Here is a 15239-nt window from a genome sequence, read left to right on the forward strand (position 1 = left end):
TTAAGTTTCCTGCGTGAGCTCCATCCCAGCGCTAAGAAAACAGAATTGCTGTGAGGTTGGTGGGAGCAGATTGGCGCTGAAGATGAGAAGGGGGGGAGTTAGCCCAGGTCCCAGGTGGCAGATGAGGCTCTTGGGCCGGAGAACGGGGACCTCGAGCCGGGCGCTGGCCCCAGCTGCACCGGGCTTTGCTGCACAGATGAGTTCAGAGGAGGTCAGAGCGCGGCGAGCGAACGCGTGTGGAGCTGCGAGCGTTTATCTGTGGGCACGTCTTGCAGCGGCTGTCACGTTCCCTTGACAACTCTCTGAAATCTCATCTGCTCAGTCTGTGACGTTTTCTCTCGAGGCGCGGCGCTGGCAGGAGGCAGGTTCTGCCCGGGGAGGCAGGGGGAGCAGCACGCTGACTTCAGCACGCCCTGCTGGGCCCCGCGCTGCTCTGCAGGGTAACGTCTGCATCCCCGGGGACTGGTCCGCAGTTAGGAGCTGCTTCGGTTAAGGGTACGGAAAAAATGTCCCAGCTCCGAGGGACTCAAACACGCTGGCAAATACCCAGCTACAAAAATAACCCCCCCAAAATGGCCCTTTCCTCAGAGTCTCAGCCGTGCTGGCAGAACCGCTCTGCAGCGGGTCCAGCTCTGGGCAGCGTGGGAGCAGGGGGCAGCGTCCCGGCATCCCTGCGCATCGCCTGGCGCTCCTGCCGAGCACCCACGGTGCTCATCCTTCCGAGGGAGCTGGCAACCCACGGACACTGGGGCTGCAAAAAGACAAATCCTGCTTAACCATGACCAGGGCAGGAGGGCGGATGGTTCCCAGAAAAGCTGGCCCCCCAGCACCTTTTCTTCCCACGAAGAAGAAGTTTCCAGACGTTTGGAGCGTGCTGCCGGGCCCGCAGACCCCCTCACTGGCTTGGACCTCGGGAGAGGTGAGATGTCGGGGATCAGTGGCAGGTTGCAGCCGCACCTCGCAGCAAGCCCTGGGGATCTGCAGGGCCCCAGAGGGTACCGATGCTTCCAGCTCCAGCCAGTACCTCACCGGGAGCACCCACACCGCTCACCGTTTGCTTCAGAGCAGGACCTGCTCTGTCCCCGAGCTCTCCAGTGGCACGCCACCGTCCTAGCAGCCAGTGGGGACGCTGAGGGAGGCGATGAAGAAAGCCACCCCCTGCTCCATCCTTCTCCAAGCAGCAAAGCTCTTCCTCGGGGGAGGGCGTGCAGCTCCTCAGCAGCCGGTGGGACGCGGGGGTTGGCAGCATCCTGCCTCTCCCCCATCTCCTCTGGGTGCCCCCCGGCAGGCGCAGCCCCCCTGCAGCTCCCCCCACCACGTTCTGCCCACCGTGGCCGTGCCGCAGCCGGCCCTGGCCGGGCTGGGATGCTGGCTTGGGATCCTGTTGGTGGCCCGTGGTGGGACGCGTTCGCCTTCCCCCGGGAGGATGGATTCCTTCTCACCAAAGCGATGGCATCAGAATAAACGATTGCTGCTCGGATCCCAGGCCTTGCAATGCCTCCATTCTGCGCTAACCAAATCCAGCACTTCTAAATATACACTGGAGTCTTATTTTCTCGCTCCGATCTTTATTTGCCTCTGGATAAGCTGAACCAGATGAGGTATTTCACAACGGCCGCTTGCTGAGGATGTCAGATGGGGAAGGGCACACCCCTGCTGCTTTTCTGGGAAAAATCTCCTTTCCAGAAGCTCCGTGAAGATGGTGCCAATCCTCCGACCTTCCTCTGGCTTTTGCTGGAGCCATCCCCTACCTGCAGTAAGGCCCAGCTCTGCCTCAGTGCCTTCAGCCTTTGGGCAGGGGAGTGAGAGGCTGGCAGGTAGGGGGACCCCGTGGTGGAGGTGGCGGTGGGCTCCCGGCTCTGCACGGGGGTGCCCTGACCCATTTTTGGAGGCCGGCGTGGGAGAAACAGCCTCCTAGAGCGGAGGGAAGAGGTGAGCCGGGAGAAAACACCTTGGAAATCCGGCTGTTTGATGGGTTGATGCCTTCGGTGCTCCCCCGTGGAGCAGCTTGTGCTCCCGGAGGTTTTAGGGAAGGATATCTCGTGCTGCCACAAGCCCAGCTCCAGCGGGCTCTGGCCGGGTACCACGGTCCGTCCTGCTCTCTCCAGCACTTTTTAGGGAACGGTTTGCTTTCCTGCCTGCTCCTGGAGAGCGCTGCCTGCCTGCTCTGCTCACGGTGCTTTGGACTGCTGGGCATTTGATTTACGGCGGCTGGAGGCACACACCCTGTCCCCCATCCCCTGGGGGTCTGGGGGTCCGCACGGTGCTGGGGGCCCGGCTGCTCTCCTGCAGGAGCAGGGGCGGAGGTGCTGAGCCCAGCAGGGTCGGGGCGGCCCGGCAGGACGGAAGGGGAGCTCGCAGCAAAGCGCTGGCGCGGGCCAGTCAGCAAGCTCGAGGGCAAAAGTCATCCGCGGGCTTGAGTTTTTTAAGAAAACCCCACGTTGGAAGCGGAACGCATTCCTAGACCAGAAAAATCTGGCTCGGGTCTGTCCCCCAACACAATGGCCCTGCGATCCGGGCAGAAGCCGGCAAGTCCTGGAGCCAGGCTGAGCCCCGAGGACTCGGCTCAGCGGTGGCCGAGCTGGCTCCTAGCAGGGGGCTCAGGTGAGGGCCCCTCGGGGACCGTTCCTCCTGCCCTGCCCTCGCTCAGGAGCCCTGGCTGGGCCACAGCTCCTGGCCGTGCTCTGGCTTTGCCTCCCAGATGGAATTAGCTGCGGTTCGCACGGGGCAGGACCACGGAGAGATCGGAGCTCCGTGCCCCGTGCTAGGGCCCTCCGTGGTGCGGGAGGTCGGCTCGGACGGGAGGTGTTGGCGTGCGTGGTTCTCGTTTGCTGCGGTGTATTTTGGGGAAGGGGAGAGCCGTCTAGGGAGCGGAGAGGACTGGAATCTGAAAGTTAACGAAATAAAACTGCCAGTCACACAGCAAAGAAGCCTTCCCACCCCAGCATCCTTCGACTGTTCCGAGGAGATGGGCCGCGGCCAAAACCAGTTGTAGCTGTTTAATGATTTGGCCCCGAAGATTTTCACTTACAGGCTGTTTGAGGAAAATAAATGGAAGAAAATAAAATATTCCATGCCCGGGGCTCCTTCTTAATAGAGGCATAAAGATGGCTTTGACATTCCCAGAACCGCAGCGCCCCAGGAAGACATGGGATTTGCATGTTATTGTGCAGTGCCTGTTGGAGCAGAGCGGGGAGGGATTTTTTTTTTTTTTCTCCGGAGTGGGAAGCCGGAGCAGCAGAATCCGCGTCTCTGAACATCCCCCCCCGCCTCCTCCCCGGGGACACGCAGGGGGAGAGGTTGTTGCCGGGGCTGCGTGCGGTTACCATTAATGTTTGCTCATTCATGGGATTGATTGGCTTTTAATTAAGGAGGCCGCTTGGCATCCCAGCTCTCAGTATCAATGACAAAAAAGAGCCTCCTGTGTTCTCCCCTGGAGGTGCCGTTGCCTTCCCCGGGCAGGGGACGGGGGCCGGTTGGTGGATGCCCCATCCCAGCGCTTCAAAGGGCTCTGCTGGCATCTTGGCGGCCGCAGAGCATGACAGAACAGCAGCACGCCGGGGCTTGGGGGATTTTTCCACATCCGTCCTCAGCAGCGTCCGTTTTGCAAGTCCCTTTGCCCCTGCCCTTCGTGTGGAGCCTCTCCCCTCTCCTCCCTTCTCCGGCTGCGTGCTGGGGGGCACGGGGGGGCCCTCCCTGCTTGGCATGAAATTAAGCGGAGTGTCCGAGGCCAGCCCGCCCCGGCACAAGTCCTGCAGCCTCCGTGGGAGCTCCGCTGGCAGGGAGCAGGAGGTTTGGGAGCAGCCTGCCGGGGGGAGGCACGTTACCCCGACCCAGCCGGGCAAAGGCAAATCCGCAGCTTATCAGCACGTAGGAGAAAAGTCACAGCTGGGAAAGAAATACAGCCGGCGGCCACCCCGCGGCGTCCGAAGGGTGAGCGCTGAGCCCTGGGGGCACGTTTTGAAGGAACAGCCCGGTTTCCGCACCTCTCCGCAAGCGTGCTTTGAGCCTCCTTCCTCTCCGCCGAGCGGGGTTACATCGATGAGCCGGAGGAGCCCCGGCCCAAAAAACCGCACGGGTCCCTGCACCCACCGAGCGAGCGAGGGCCTGGGGACGTGAGCAGCATCCCCTGGTCCTTGCCAAGCTCCTGCTCGCATGATCGCACGGCCAAGGGCAGCTCCGGCTGAAGGAGGAGCAGCCCCGTGTGCCCTGCGGGACTCGCTGCAGCTGCGCCAGCCCTGCAGGTAGGGCCACGCGCCCCGGCGCCGGGCAGGAGGTGCCCACGGACGCGCTTGCGTGTGCTGAACATGCAGAAACGGAGCTGGAAGGGCCCAGCCCGCTATGCTAACCCTCCAAGTCGCTAATAAAGCAGTAATTAAAAGCACTTGGAAGGCGCAGCGCTGCCAGAAGGAGAGGCAGAGACGCAAGAGCCTTTCACTGTTCGAGGGGCCGTACCCGTTAACCGGTGGAAGGCAGCCACAGGGGCTCTTCGAGCTTGGCTCTGTCCCCTCTGCCCAGCGTGCAGGTTACAAAATGTGGCCGAGGGGCTGCTCCGACACGAGGCCTGGCCCCGAGCAGCCGTGGGGAGCGTGCCCCAGGAGCTGGAGCCTTCCCTCGTGTCGCTGCCTGGAGGCGGCCGCGGTTCCTGCCCTGCTCTGCCGTCCCCACCGCCCCCCATCCCCGCTGCCCCCTGGCTGGTGGCGGGAGAGCCACCCCCGTGCTGCACAGTGCCCCAGGGGGGACGTCCCTGGGGGAAGCTTCCCAGCTCGTTTTCGGCCCCAGTTCACTTCTCCAGGGGGAATGGGAGGGAGTCGAAACCCCTTTGGAGACCAGGGGCTCCCCCACGGACAGGACCGGTGTGCGCCGCTCTGCTAACGGCTTCCCGTTGTTTGCAGCTCAATTACACCCGGCCGGGACTTCCAAAGCTCAACCCGAGGCTGTTGGAAAACTGGAAGAACGAAGTGAAGGAGAAGGGCCACATCAACTGTCCCAACAACGTAAGGACCGCTTCTCCTCCCCGCGCCGGGCTGCTTTCACCCCGCAGGAGGCGGGGGGAATTTCGGGGGCAGAAACCCCCGGTTCTTCCTGGCCCCGGGCACCGAGGCTGCGGCACTTTTGTTGCTGCTCAGCCCCGGGTTTCAGCTGCTCTCCCCACGCAGCGCGGGCTGGAAGCACGTCCCCTTTCAGTGCTCTCGTGCACGCGGGGGGCTCGGGCATCGCCCCCCGCCCTGTCCTGGGTGCTGGCGGGAGGCAGGTCAGCTCGCACCGCCTGCAGCGGGCTCTGGGGCTGCTTTTTGGGAGCTCCCAGCACCAGCACAGGGCAAAGGCTGCGTGGTCTGTGCCTAAGAGCCCTTTTATGCACAGAACCTGCTTTTCCCTGAGTAAAGCTGGGGCTGGTTCTAAGTCATTTCGTTGGTTTTTTTTTTTTGTTTTTGTTTTTTTTTGTCCGTGTTTTTTTTATTTTTTAAGCGCTGGGTTAGGCAAAGGCCTCCGGGACATGGTGTGTGTGCTTCATCTCGCTGTAAAACACAGCCTTGGCCTGAGCTCGCAGGGAGGTGAACTCCACCCTTGTGCTGGGCCATTGATTTATAATGTGAAACAAAGCCTTAGCAATGGGAATTTTGAGCGGGGCTGTTACCACAAGGCCGGGGGAGACGCACTGGCTAATTAATGTCATACACAGGCACTTTGAAAAGACGTTGCTCAGAAACTGGTCATGCTGCTGCCCTGGTGATTTCTCTTCTCCGTTAAGCGTCTGCTGTGGCTCCAAGAACTCCTGTAGCCCAGCAGGGCCTCCTGACTGCTCGCAAATGTACGTTTTCCACGGAGACGTTTAGGGGAGACATTTTTCAGCCCGTTGCAGAGGGATGTGGCCACATGACTCCCATTAGCGCTAATAGGAAACGTGTGACCAGAGCCCTCGGCATCTCGCACAGCATTAACCTCCTGCTGCTCAGCCTGGACCGGTGGCCCCGCTGGCACAGCAGGCTCCTGGCCACGGGATGGAGGAAGGCCTGGAGACAAGGGGGAATGGTGGCCAACCCTCCTGTGTTTCTTTCCGCAGTGCTGCGAAGCCATTTACTCCAGCGTCTCGGGGTTGAAAGCTCACCTGGCCAACTGCACCAAGGTAGGTCCCGCCTGTTGCACCTTCGGCTTGGAGGTGGGGTTGTTCTTGTCCTTCTCTCCCCACGGCTCGTTTGGAAGCAGCAGGCCAAGGGGCAAAAGGAGGTGGGTTAAAGGCGCGTGACCGCGTTCCTGTGGCTGCCAGCCAGTGCTGAGGGGAGGCGGAAGATGCTGCGGCCGCTCCCCGGATCCTGCCCGCGGGGCGCGGCGGCCGCGCACCAGCCTGTGGCAACCCGGCTGGAGGCAGGGGAGGAGGCCTGCTGCGAGGGCTGGCCGAGCCATGCCACTGCCGTCGAGTTGTCACCGCTCAGCCTGTTGCTCCGGCCCGGCCGCTCGCCCTCAGCACCGTCCTCCTGGGCAGGATCAAACCCCCAGCCCCGCGCAGCCGAAGGTGGCGAGGCTGCAGCCCAGCAGGCGTCGTGGAGAGCTTTTATCTCCTGGAGTTGAGCCCTCGCCTGTACGAACATCTGACCCAAGGACAACCCACAGCAGCCCCTGCACAGCTCCTGCAGCCCCTGATTTATTCGCAGCTGTGGCCAGCACCTCTCCCAGCCAGGCGCTGAGCACCGCCGAGAGCCGAGGGTGGCCCCGTGCAGAGACCGCAGGGCTGTGGGCAGGCAGAGCAGTGGCACTGCCGAGCGCCGGGGGCTCCGGTGGCCTGCAGCTGCCGCAGGAGGAGGGATCGGGAGCTCAGCGTAGGTCCCTCGCCTTGGAACGGAGTGAGCTCGTAAAGCTTTATGCCCTGAAACGTTTCCAGCTGCAGCTTCCATTGAATGTAGCTTCCAGGAGGCAGCTCCAACACATACCCCGTGGTTATTAAAAACACAAACTCCCGCACTCCTCCAACACGAGCTGGAACATCAACCCCTAATGAGATCATTTAGAAAATGGGCTGCAGAGATCCGGCAGAAGAAGCAGAATTTATACAGGATAAAAGTGCAAATGCAGGAGGCTCCAGCAGTTCCTTTGCTAGCGCGCAGAACCGGGCACCCAACAGCAAATGGTTTCTGAGAGAAAACCAGACGTTTCCTGGCTGGTTCTGCTGTCACTGCTCTGGTGCCTGTGCACAGAAGGTAGCCAGGGGTCGCAGGATCATTTTCTTTAAATGCACAGCTGCGTTGCCCAGGAGAGGCAAGCCCGGCATAGCCCACACTGGAGCCAGGTGCTGGCGGTTGGCTTCGGGGGCTGCTGGTCCCGGACCCGCTGGGTCTGCCCACCCCAGCTGCAGACCGTGCTGGTGGCCTCTGCTGCATCGTGTCCCCCGTGTGCTGCCACCACCAGTTCTGCCCTGTGTGAGTTTTGCAATGGGTACAAGCACCGCCAAATCCGGAGTAACCCACAGAGTCCCTCCGTAGCTGGCCTCAGCGATCCCTCAAAGAAAATCCTACAGAGCTGGTTAAAACACGTCGAGCGCTACCAAGAGTGGAAGAGGCTCCCGGGCAGTGCCCCGTCCTCGGTGGGGATCGATGAGCTGAGCTGATTTTTGCTCGAGTATTTACGGAGAGCCAGGCCTGCCCGCGTCCTGCCCGTCTCCAAAACGCAAGAGCTCTCTCTTACTGCAGATTTACAGCCCAGAGCCAGCCACGGAGAAATTCCCACGGAGCTACGTATGTATTGCCTGAGGGGGCCATCCATAAACCCCTCGTCAATAGAGAACACATTATCTCCCCCGTGCCGTGAACTGCGGCAGAGCCGGGCGATCAGTCATGCCCACGAGGGCTCTAATGACAGGAATCCAGCGGTAGCTGCAGCTCTTTGACAGCGTAAAAGGGAAATGAGGTGAGTCTGTCGGACGTAAATTAGACGAGGACTCGGTCCCGGTAGATCACAGCTCTGCTGACAGCGAGGGAACGGGGTGTTTGGACACACAACGGCGTCGGTGCAGCGTCACAGCCGGCGTGGGTAGTGCACAGGCACCAAAATTTGGCACTCGCTGCCCTCCGAGCCTGCAGGAGCCGGCACTCGGACGCCCGGGGAGCTTTGGGCTCTGCCTGGGGCTGCCCGCGGATGCTCTGTCTTGCAGGGGGACCACTCGGTGGGCAAGTACCGCTGCCTCCTCTGCCAGAAGGAGTTCAGCTCCGAGAGCGGGGTCAAGTACCACATCATCAAGGCTCACTCGGAGGTAAGAAAGCAGCTGGGGCTGCTCCGGGGCCCTGCTGCCACGCGCCCGCGCTCGGTCTGCCCCTCTCCATCCACTCAGATCTGCCGGGAGCAGGGCACAGCAGCTCAGCAGTGTTGTGACAGCCTCTGGGCAAGGCACGGACCTGATGTGCCAGCCTGGCGGGGCCTCACTGCTCCCCTTTGGGTTCCCAAAACCTCCAGGCTGTGTGTCCTGGGGAGGTGATGCCAGCAGGGCATGGGGCAGCTGGGGCTTGGGAAAAGGGGGCAAGAGAGCCCTGGGCTGGTGCGTGCCGTGCCATGGGGCTGCCCGGGCCGAGGCAGGTCCCTAACCAGCCCCGTTATCACCCCGTGGATGCAGAACTGGTTCCGAACCGCCGCCGAGGCCAGCCGGAAAAAGAAAAGCAGGGACCAGCTTTCTTCCAGCAAGGAGGAGAAAAAGAAAAGCACAAACGGGAAGAAGAGGGGGAGAAAACCCAAGGAGAGGCCTCCGGAAATATCCCCCAAAGGCAGAGAGAGCGTGGCAGCAAAGACTAATCACAAGAAAAGCCCCGAGCACTGGGAGGGCTCCCGCTGCAGCCCCGCCGGGGACGAGCGCGTCCCCAAGCCCCCGAGCCACCACCGCAAGGGGGGAGCCAGTAAGGTGCCCGAGAAGTGAGAGCTCAGAGACTCGTCTGCGAGGATTCGTTTACAGCCCAGGGTAACAGGGTGGGGGGGGCGCTCCCGGTTTTCTGTCCCCCTCCTTTCCCTTCCTCTCCCCCCACCCTCCGCTCACCCCCCCTTTTTACAAAAAAAAAAAAAAAAAAAGGAAAAAAAAAAAGAAAAAGAACAACAACAAAAAAAAAAAGACCGCAAATACCAATTAACCACTTTAAGCAAATCATGGACCTTGTTTCACACTGGAAAACCAACAGGACCGAGCAAGCTGGACCGTTCTCGCCCCCCCCCGCCCATGTACATACCCCCCCCCGGCCCGACGGGGCCCTGCTGCCGTCCCCCCCCCCCCATCCCCCTGCCTCCCCTTCTAACCCCGTGTGTGAAACTGGTGACGCTTGAGTGAAAGAAAAGTGCAATAGCAGCAGGGCCCCGGTGGACGGGGTCGCTCTGCGCCGTGCCGGGGGCCTCACCCCGAGCCCCCCCTGCCCTTGCTGAAGCCTTTCCGTGGCCGCAGCCCCCCCGGGGGGACGTTCCCAAAGACGCTGGACCCACGGGAGCGGCCGGGTGGGGTGGGAAGGGACGGGGAGGGGGGGGACAGCGGGGTGCTGGGGGGGGACCTGGTGGCACTTTGCCCGCAGCCGGGGGGACCTGCTCCGTGGTGCCTCAGCTTCGTGGCCGGCTCCGATGGAGCGGTGCAAGGGTTTTTTTTTTGTTTGTTTTTGTTTTTTGTTTTTTGTCCCGGCGTGGGGGAAGGAGCAGGGAGGTGGCACGGAGCCGGGAGCCCCTGGGTGCTGCCGTCCCCGCGTCGGGTGCAGGAGGGGCTCCGGAGGTGCTGAGCACGCACAGACCCCTGGATGGCGGCGGGAGAGGGGTCGCCGGAGGGGTCGTGGGTTTAAGAGAAAGTTGCGGGAGTGCTGCGAGCGGTGAGGGAAGGGCCCAAAGGTGCCCGGCCACGGCGTCGTGTCCCTGCGGGGAGCCGGCAGCGGGCGTCTCCAAAGGACTCGTGCGCCGGGCGGCGCGAGCTGCGAACCTCGGGGGTCCCATCCTGCCCCCCGTCCCGAAGGTGCTGATGGCCCGGGAGAGGGGAGCAGCTGCTTGGGCACCCGGCTCCTTGGCTGGGCCGCGGGATGTTGCAATGGGGACACAGGGTCAGCATGGAGTGACAATCACGGGTCCTGCCTTCGGGCGAGGCCCAGGCGCGTTGCACCGAGCCCGGGCACGGGGACGGGGAGCGGGAGCCGCCGCAAGGCGCCTCTTCCCTTCCTTGCTTTTCTTTTCGTGTCTGTGTTTTCCCGCACCGGTCTCATCCTAACACCTCTCTCTGGCCTGGAGGAAAGGGCCCCCAGGGCAAGCGGTGTCCGTCCGCAGACAAAAACCAGGCTACCTCTGTCCTTGGGACACGGACACGTCCCGCTGCCGCCCCCGGGGCGCCCGCAGCGCTTTTCTCTTGGCAGTGGAACAGAAAACCTCAGTTCGGGTTTTCCTCCATTCTATTCCCCTGCCTGGGACTCGGGAAGGCGGTGGCTGGGGAGGAGGAGAGGTTCTGCTTTTTTTTTTTTTTTTTTTCGGTCAGTGAAAATCTCAGCCCTCGGGTTCCTGTGCCGCCCTTCGCAGCCCGGCCTCCGCCCGCCGCCGTCTCAGCGCCCCGTTCCCCCCGCTCCGAGGAAGCGTTCGGTAATTAACACCCTTCTCTGCTGATGAATCCTTAGAGCCCCCGGGGGATGACGGGGACAGACGTCGATGTCCGAGGCCGGGGTGGCTCCTCTGGGAGCTGGCGCTCGTGCTCCAGCCGCCGGCAGCTGGATGCCAACACCTGCCTGGCCCCGCGGCCGTCCCACGGTGAGGGAACCCTGCCGTTGCCTCGGGCTTCGAAGCAATTAGCGAGAAAGCTTAATTAGTCACGGCGGCTCATCCTGTTTGCTGCTTGCGCTTCATCCGATCTCTGTTCTGATGGTATCGCCGGTGCAAATCTGATCTCCGCGGGGCTTGCGAGGAGCTGCAGGACCTGGGGTGTCCCAGGCTCGGTCGGCGGGGACGTGGGGACGTGGGGACGCTGTCCCGCTGTCCCGCGGGTTTTCTCTGCATTTCAGAGGCTGGTGGGGCTGGGGTTGGGTTTAGCGGTGGCAGGAAAGGGAGAGAGGGCAGGGCTGGGGAGCACACGAGGCTGGCAGGAGCTGGCAGCTCGAGGCACAGAGTTCTGCACTGAGATCCCCGCGTAGGTGCTTCGGGGGGGGCTCTTCGGGGGGTTTGTGCCTCCAGAAGGGCTGGGAAGCTGGCAGCTTGTGCCGATGTCAGAGCGAGCTGCTGGATCCGAAAATCAGGGTGCTTACTTGGGAGCTAAACGTGGTTTCCACTTGGCCTGCGACCGTGGGGCCGCTGCGCGCCTCGAGGCAGGACGTGCCAAACCGCGCTCGGGAGCCCAACAAAACCGGAGGGCAGCACGCGTCCCTCTCCAGGCCCTGCTGAGCCTCGCTTCGGGCAGCCCGTCCCTCCCGGGGGACTCGGGTGATGCTTTTCCTTCTCGCCCAGGTCACAGCAAAAAGCAAGCAAGCTCCAAATCTTCTCTGGGAGGGCCGTAAAGCACCGGCGTGCTAGCGGCGGGGGCGATGCCTAGGGAAGTCCAAAGACTTCCTCCAGGAGGGATTAATCCCTTCTCGTCAGAAATCCGCCTTCCCCGGAGGGATGTGGCTAAAATTGCTGTGAATTTCTTCAGGCCCCTGCAACTCTCAGGCCGGGAGGTGGCATCGGGACGCTGGAGAAGGCTCCTCCGTGTCCTGGCCAGGGCGGGGGCACCCGCACGGCCCCGGCTGCGCTGGTTCCAGGTTCCCCTTGCAATCCCCACCGCCTGCCCCGGGGAATATCCCAGGGCTCGCCTTCATTAACACGCGATTAATTTGATTCCCATTGATTAGATCGGCACGCAGCGCTTTGCCCAAAGCGAGCCACAGCCCGCAGAGCCTGGGCAGGGGCTGGGCAGGGGGCTGCACTGCGGGGCCGTGCAGGATCCGGCCCGAAGCCTGCCCGGAGGGGGGACAGGAGCTGGGCAGGGGGCTGCAGCCCCCACCGCTGTCCCTGCCCCACCACTTCGGGAAGGAAAACCACCTCCGGAGGTGCAGCTTAGCTTAGCTTGGCGTGCTGGCCACGAGGGATGTTTACGCCTTTCCCCGCACTGCTCCTGCGAGGTGCAGAGGGGAGCCGGGGGATGTAAGGCAAGCACTCGGCCAGCCCCGAAATTTGGGGCCGTGGGAGGCGAGCAGGGACAGCATCGGGATGCCAGCATCCCAGCCAGGGACCTGGGGATCTCGGGGCACGCGAGGGGTGCCGCGTGGTGGGGATGGTGGTCCCGGTCCCGGGCTGGCCTCTGCCAGCCTCCGAGCTGGTTGGGAAACTCCTCAAAGCCCCGCGTGAAAGCAGCTCCCCAGTCTGAAGGAAATTTTGATGAGGAATTGAACTCTTCAGGGTTGGGTTTTTTTTTTTCCCTTAGAAGGTTTTTTTTTTTTCCCCCCCACTAGTCATTACTCGGTGAGGAATAAGTTCTCCCACTGCTTTCTTCTCCATAAAGAACTGCGAAAAGCATTAATGGCCATAAAAGCGTAGGGATATATTTCTTCTCAAGCGTGGTCGCGCCGACGCAGCCGGCGGTGAGGACACGACCCGGCCCGGCACCGGGAGCTCCCGGCTGGGGCTCGGACCCCGAGCGAGATGGGGCTGAAGTGGGAGGCGAGGGGCAGAGCATCCATGGAAGGAGATGGGTTTGTGCGGCAGCCCCCGGCCTGCTGTGTCCAAGTCTTCAAAGCCAAGTGAGCGCACGTCCCTCGTGTCCCGGGTCCGCCCGAGCGCCGTCCTCCCACAAGGGCGGAGAGGGCATTTTGCTTTGCTTCGCCGTGGGCGTCTCTCTTTCACTGCCTGCCCGGGGGAGGCTCCTCGCCCCTCGCTGCCCACCTCCAAAGCAATAACAGGAACAGCGGCACCTGCCTGCCCCGGGGCGCGCGGTGCCGCCGCTTTGTGCTTGGTGGGTGCCCCGGAGGAGGAGGGTGCTTGAAACCGAACGGGTGGGGGGCAGCAGGGTGGTGGGGCGAGGCTGGCGCAGCGGTGAGCTCGGCCTCGGCCATTTCATCCCCTTTCCTGCTGGGATTTGGAGACGTGGTTGGGCCGGGGAGGTGGCCGACCCGCTGCCCTGGTTGCACACGGTGTCAGTTTGGGGCTCGGGTGGCACCGGCTGCCCAAATTCATCTTCACGCCGCCCGCACCCGCACATCACCAAGGAAAGGGCTAAACCCTCCGCGTGCTTGGGGACGGGCGGGCTCTGACCCATCCCTCGCACGGAGCCGGCCCCGAAAACGGCTCCGGCAGCATCCAGCGCCGGAATTTGCCGTGAAACACGGCGCACCGGCGAGGTCGGCTCCGCGCCGGCACGCGCGCCCATCGCTGCGGGTCCCGGGGTCCCGCCGGGCACCGAGCATCCCCCGGGGCCAGGCCGCTGGCGCACGTGAACGCCGGGACCGTTTTGTTCTTTTCTTTCTCTCCTCGTGACACCCATCCCACGGCATATCCGAATGTTTCTCGTCAATGCCAGTTATTAGTGCATAAGTGTATTTTGGGGAAAAAAGCAAAATGGAAAAAAAAAAAAAAAGAATTTTCAATTTATCACTTGTAACCATATATATAAATATATAAATATATATATTAAAAAGTGTTTATTTGCAAAAAATAAAATTGTTTTAACAGTAAACTATCTTATAATAAACTCCCGATTTGTGACGATCTGTTCTTTTGTTAATCATTGACAAATCCTCAGTTTGAGAGTACTGTAACAAGCAGCTATTAACCACAGCGCCGCTGAGCACCGAGGAGGGATAACTCTATGTACTGTATGTATTAAAAACAGCTGTATCGAATAAATGTTTATTGATTTTTTATTCTTATTATCATCATCGTTATTTTGCAGTTTGGTGTGAGGGTCTGCTGGAAGCGGGCAAGGCGAGCGCTGCCGTTCCCCTCCTGGGTGATGAAATCCCTAACGGGTACGGAGGTTCGCTGCTGAGAAGGGGCTCCCTTGGTTGAGTTTCCTCTGCGTCCAACACCTTAAAATCACCTTAAAACATTTGCCCCAGCACCCCAAGCCCCGCAGGAGGGGAATGTCCTGCGCCCAATGCTCCCGGAGCCCCTCTGGAGCTGCGGGGCTGCCATGGGGCAGCTCGGACCCCATGGGGCAGTCCCAGGACTTGCTGCTCCCGGTTTGAGCTGTGAAGGTGGGGATGTGGTGGGCGATCTCCAAGCTCAGCTCCTGCTTTTACCCCAGGAGCTTTGTGCTGGTGCTTGGAAGCAGAACGCATCCAGCTGCGACGTTCCCAGCGGCGCGGTGAGGATCGGCTCCATTTTGTCCTTCCTTCGCGCACGGCCGGCCGAGGAAACCCCCAGGGACGGACGGGTTTTGTGCCACTGACTCAAGCCCTCTGTGTGGCAGAGCAGGGGCCCAGCGGTGCCCCCCGGCAGGGGGCAGCCCCCCAAAACCAGGCCTGGGGCGAGGAGCGGCCCCGCAACCGTCACCCCACCGGCATTCCTGGCGTGGGAACAAATCCCCTGCGCTTCCTCATGTCTCTTTTGGCAGCCTCCCAAACGAACGTCAGACGCAGCCCGTTCTCATTGCTGACCGCTAACCCCGCGTTTCCCAGAGCCCGAGGGACCACCCTGAAGCGTGACGGGGGGGGGGGGGTCCTGAGCGGCGCTTCCCCTGCACCCCCCAGGCACCCTAACGTGCACCCCAGGGTGCGGGAATCGCCTGCTGCGCCCCTCGGCTGCGTTCCTGTGCCCCGCCGCACCCAACGGAGTCCAACAGCACCCAGGTCTGCCCACAGCACCCACCCGTGCCCAAAGCACCCACAAATGCCCTCAGCACCCTCCTGGGCTCCACAGCACTCACTGAAGCCCCACGGCACCCACCTGTGCCCACAGCGCCCATACCAACCTTACAGCACCCACCCGAGTCCCAAAAGCACCCACACATGCCCTCAGCACCCACCGGAGCCCCACAGCACCCACCCGTGCCCACAGCACCCACACAAGTCCCACAGCACACACCCCCCCCATCAGCCCTCAGCACCCACACGAGTCCCTCAGCACCCACCGGAGCCCCACAGCACCCACTGGAGCCCACGGCATTCGTACCTGCCTCACAGCACCCACACGTGCCCTCAGCACACCCCTGAGCCCCTCAGCACCCACACATGCCCCCAGAGCACCCACCAGAGCCCCTCAGCACCCCCCTGAGCCCCCTCAGCACCCACCTCAGCACCCCTCAGCACCCACCTCAGCACCCCTCAGCACACACAGGAGCCCCA

At 62.1% G+C, this 15239-nt stretch overlaps 1 protein-coding gene and 1 long non-coding RNA gene across 14 annotated transcripts in view; one reads left to right on the forward strand and one right to left on the reverse strand.

Moving 5' to 3' along the window:
- The window catches only part of ZNF512B (zinc finger protein 512B), a 29247-nt gene extending 20225 nt beyond the window's left edge, over positions 1-9022 (forward strand). For 5 of the 13 annotated variants that reach the window (XM_040575771.1, XM_040575765.1, XM_040575767.1 and 2 more), the window contains 4 exons: positions 4896-4997; positions 6065-6127; positions 8147-8245; positions 8603-9022. In XM_040575771.1, coding sequence (XP_040431705.1) covers positions 4896-4997; positions 6065-6127; positions 8147-8245; positions 8603-8899 — 561 coding nt within the window. In that variant the 3' untranslated portion in view covers positions 8900-9022. The other 8 variants (XM_040575769.1, XM_040575768.1, XM_040575766.1 and 5 more) reach the window with 5 other exon arrangements.
- On the reverse strand, positions 7380-15175 carry LOC121078990. The gene is made up of 3 exons (XR_005824818.1): positions 12709-15175; positions 10002-10005; positions 7380-7391 (listed from the first exon to the last, which is right to left on the reverse strand). It is a non-coding gene; the product is annotated as an uncharacterized LOC121078990 (long non-coding RNA).
- Between the last annotated feature and the right edge of the window lie 64 nt (positions 15176-15239).

This window comes from Cygnus olor, chromosome 16 (assembly GCF_009769625.2).
Source record: "Cygnus olor isolate bCygOlo1 chromosome 16, bCygOlo1.pri.v2, whole genome shotgun sequence".
NCBI classification, from domain to species: Eukaryota; Metazoa; Chordata; class Aves; order Anseriformes; family Anatidae; genus Cygnus; species Cygnus olor.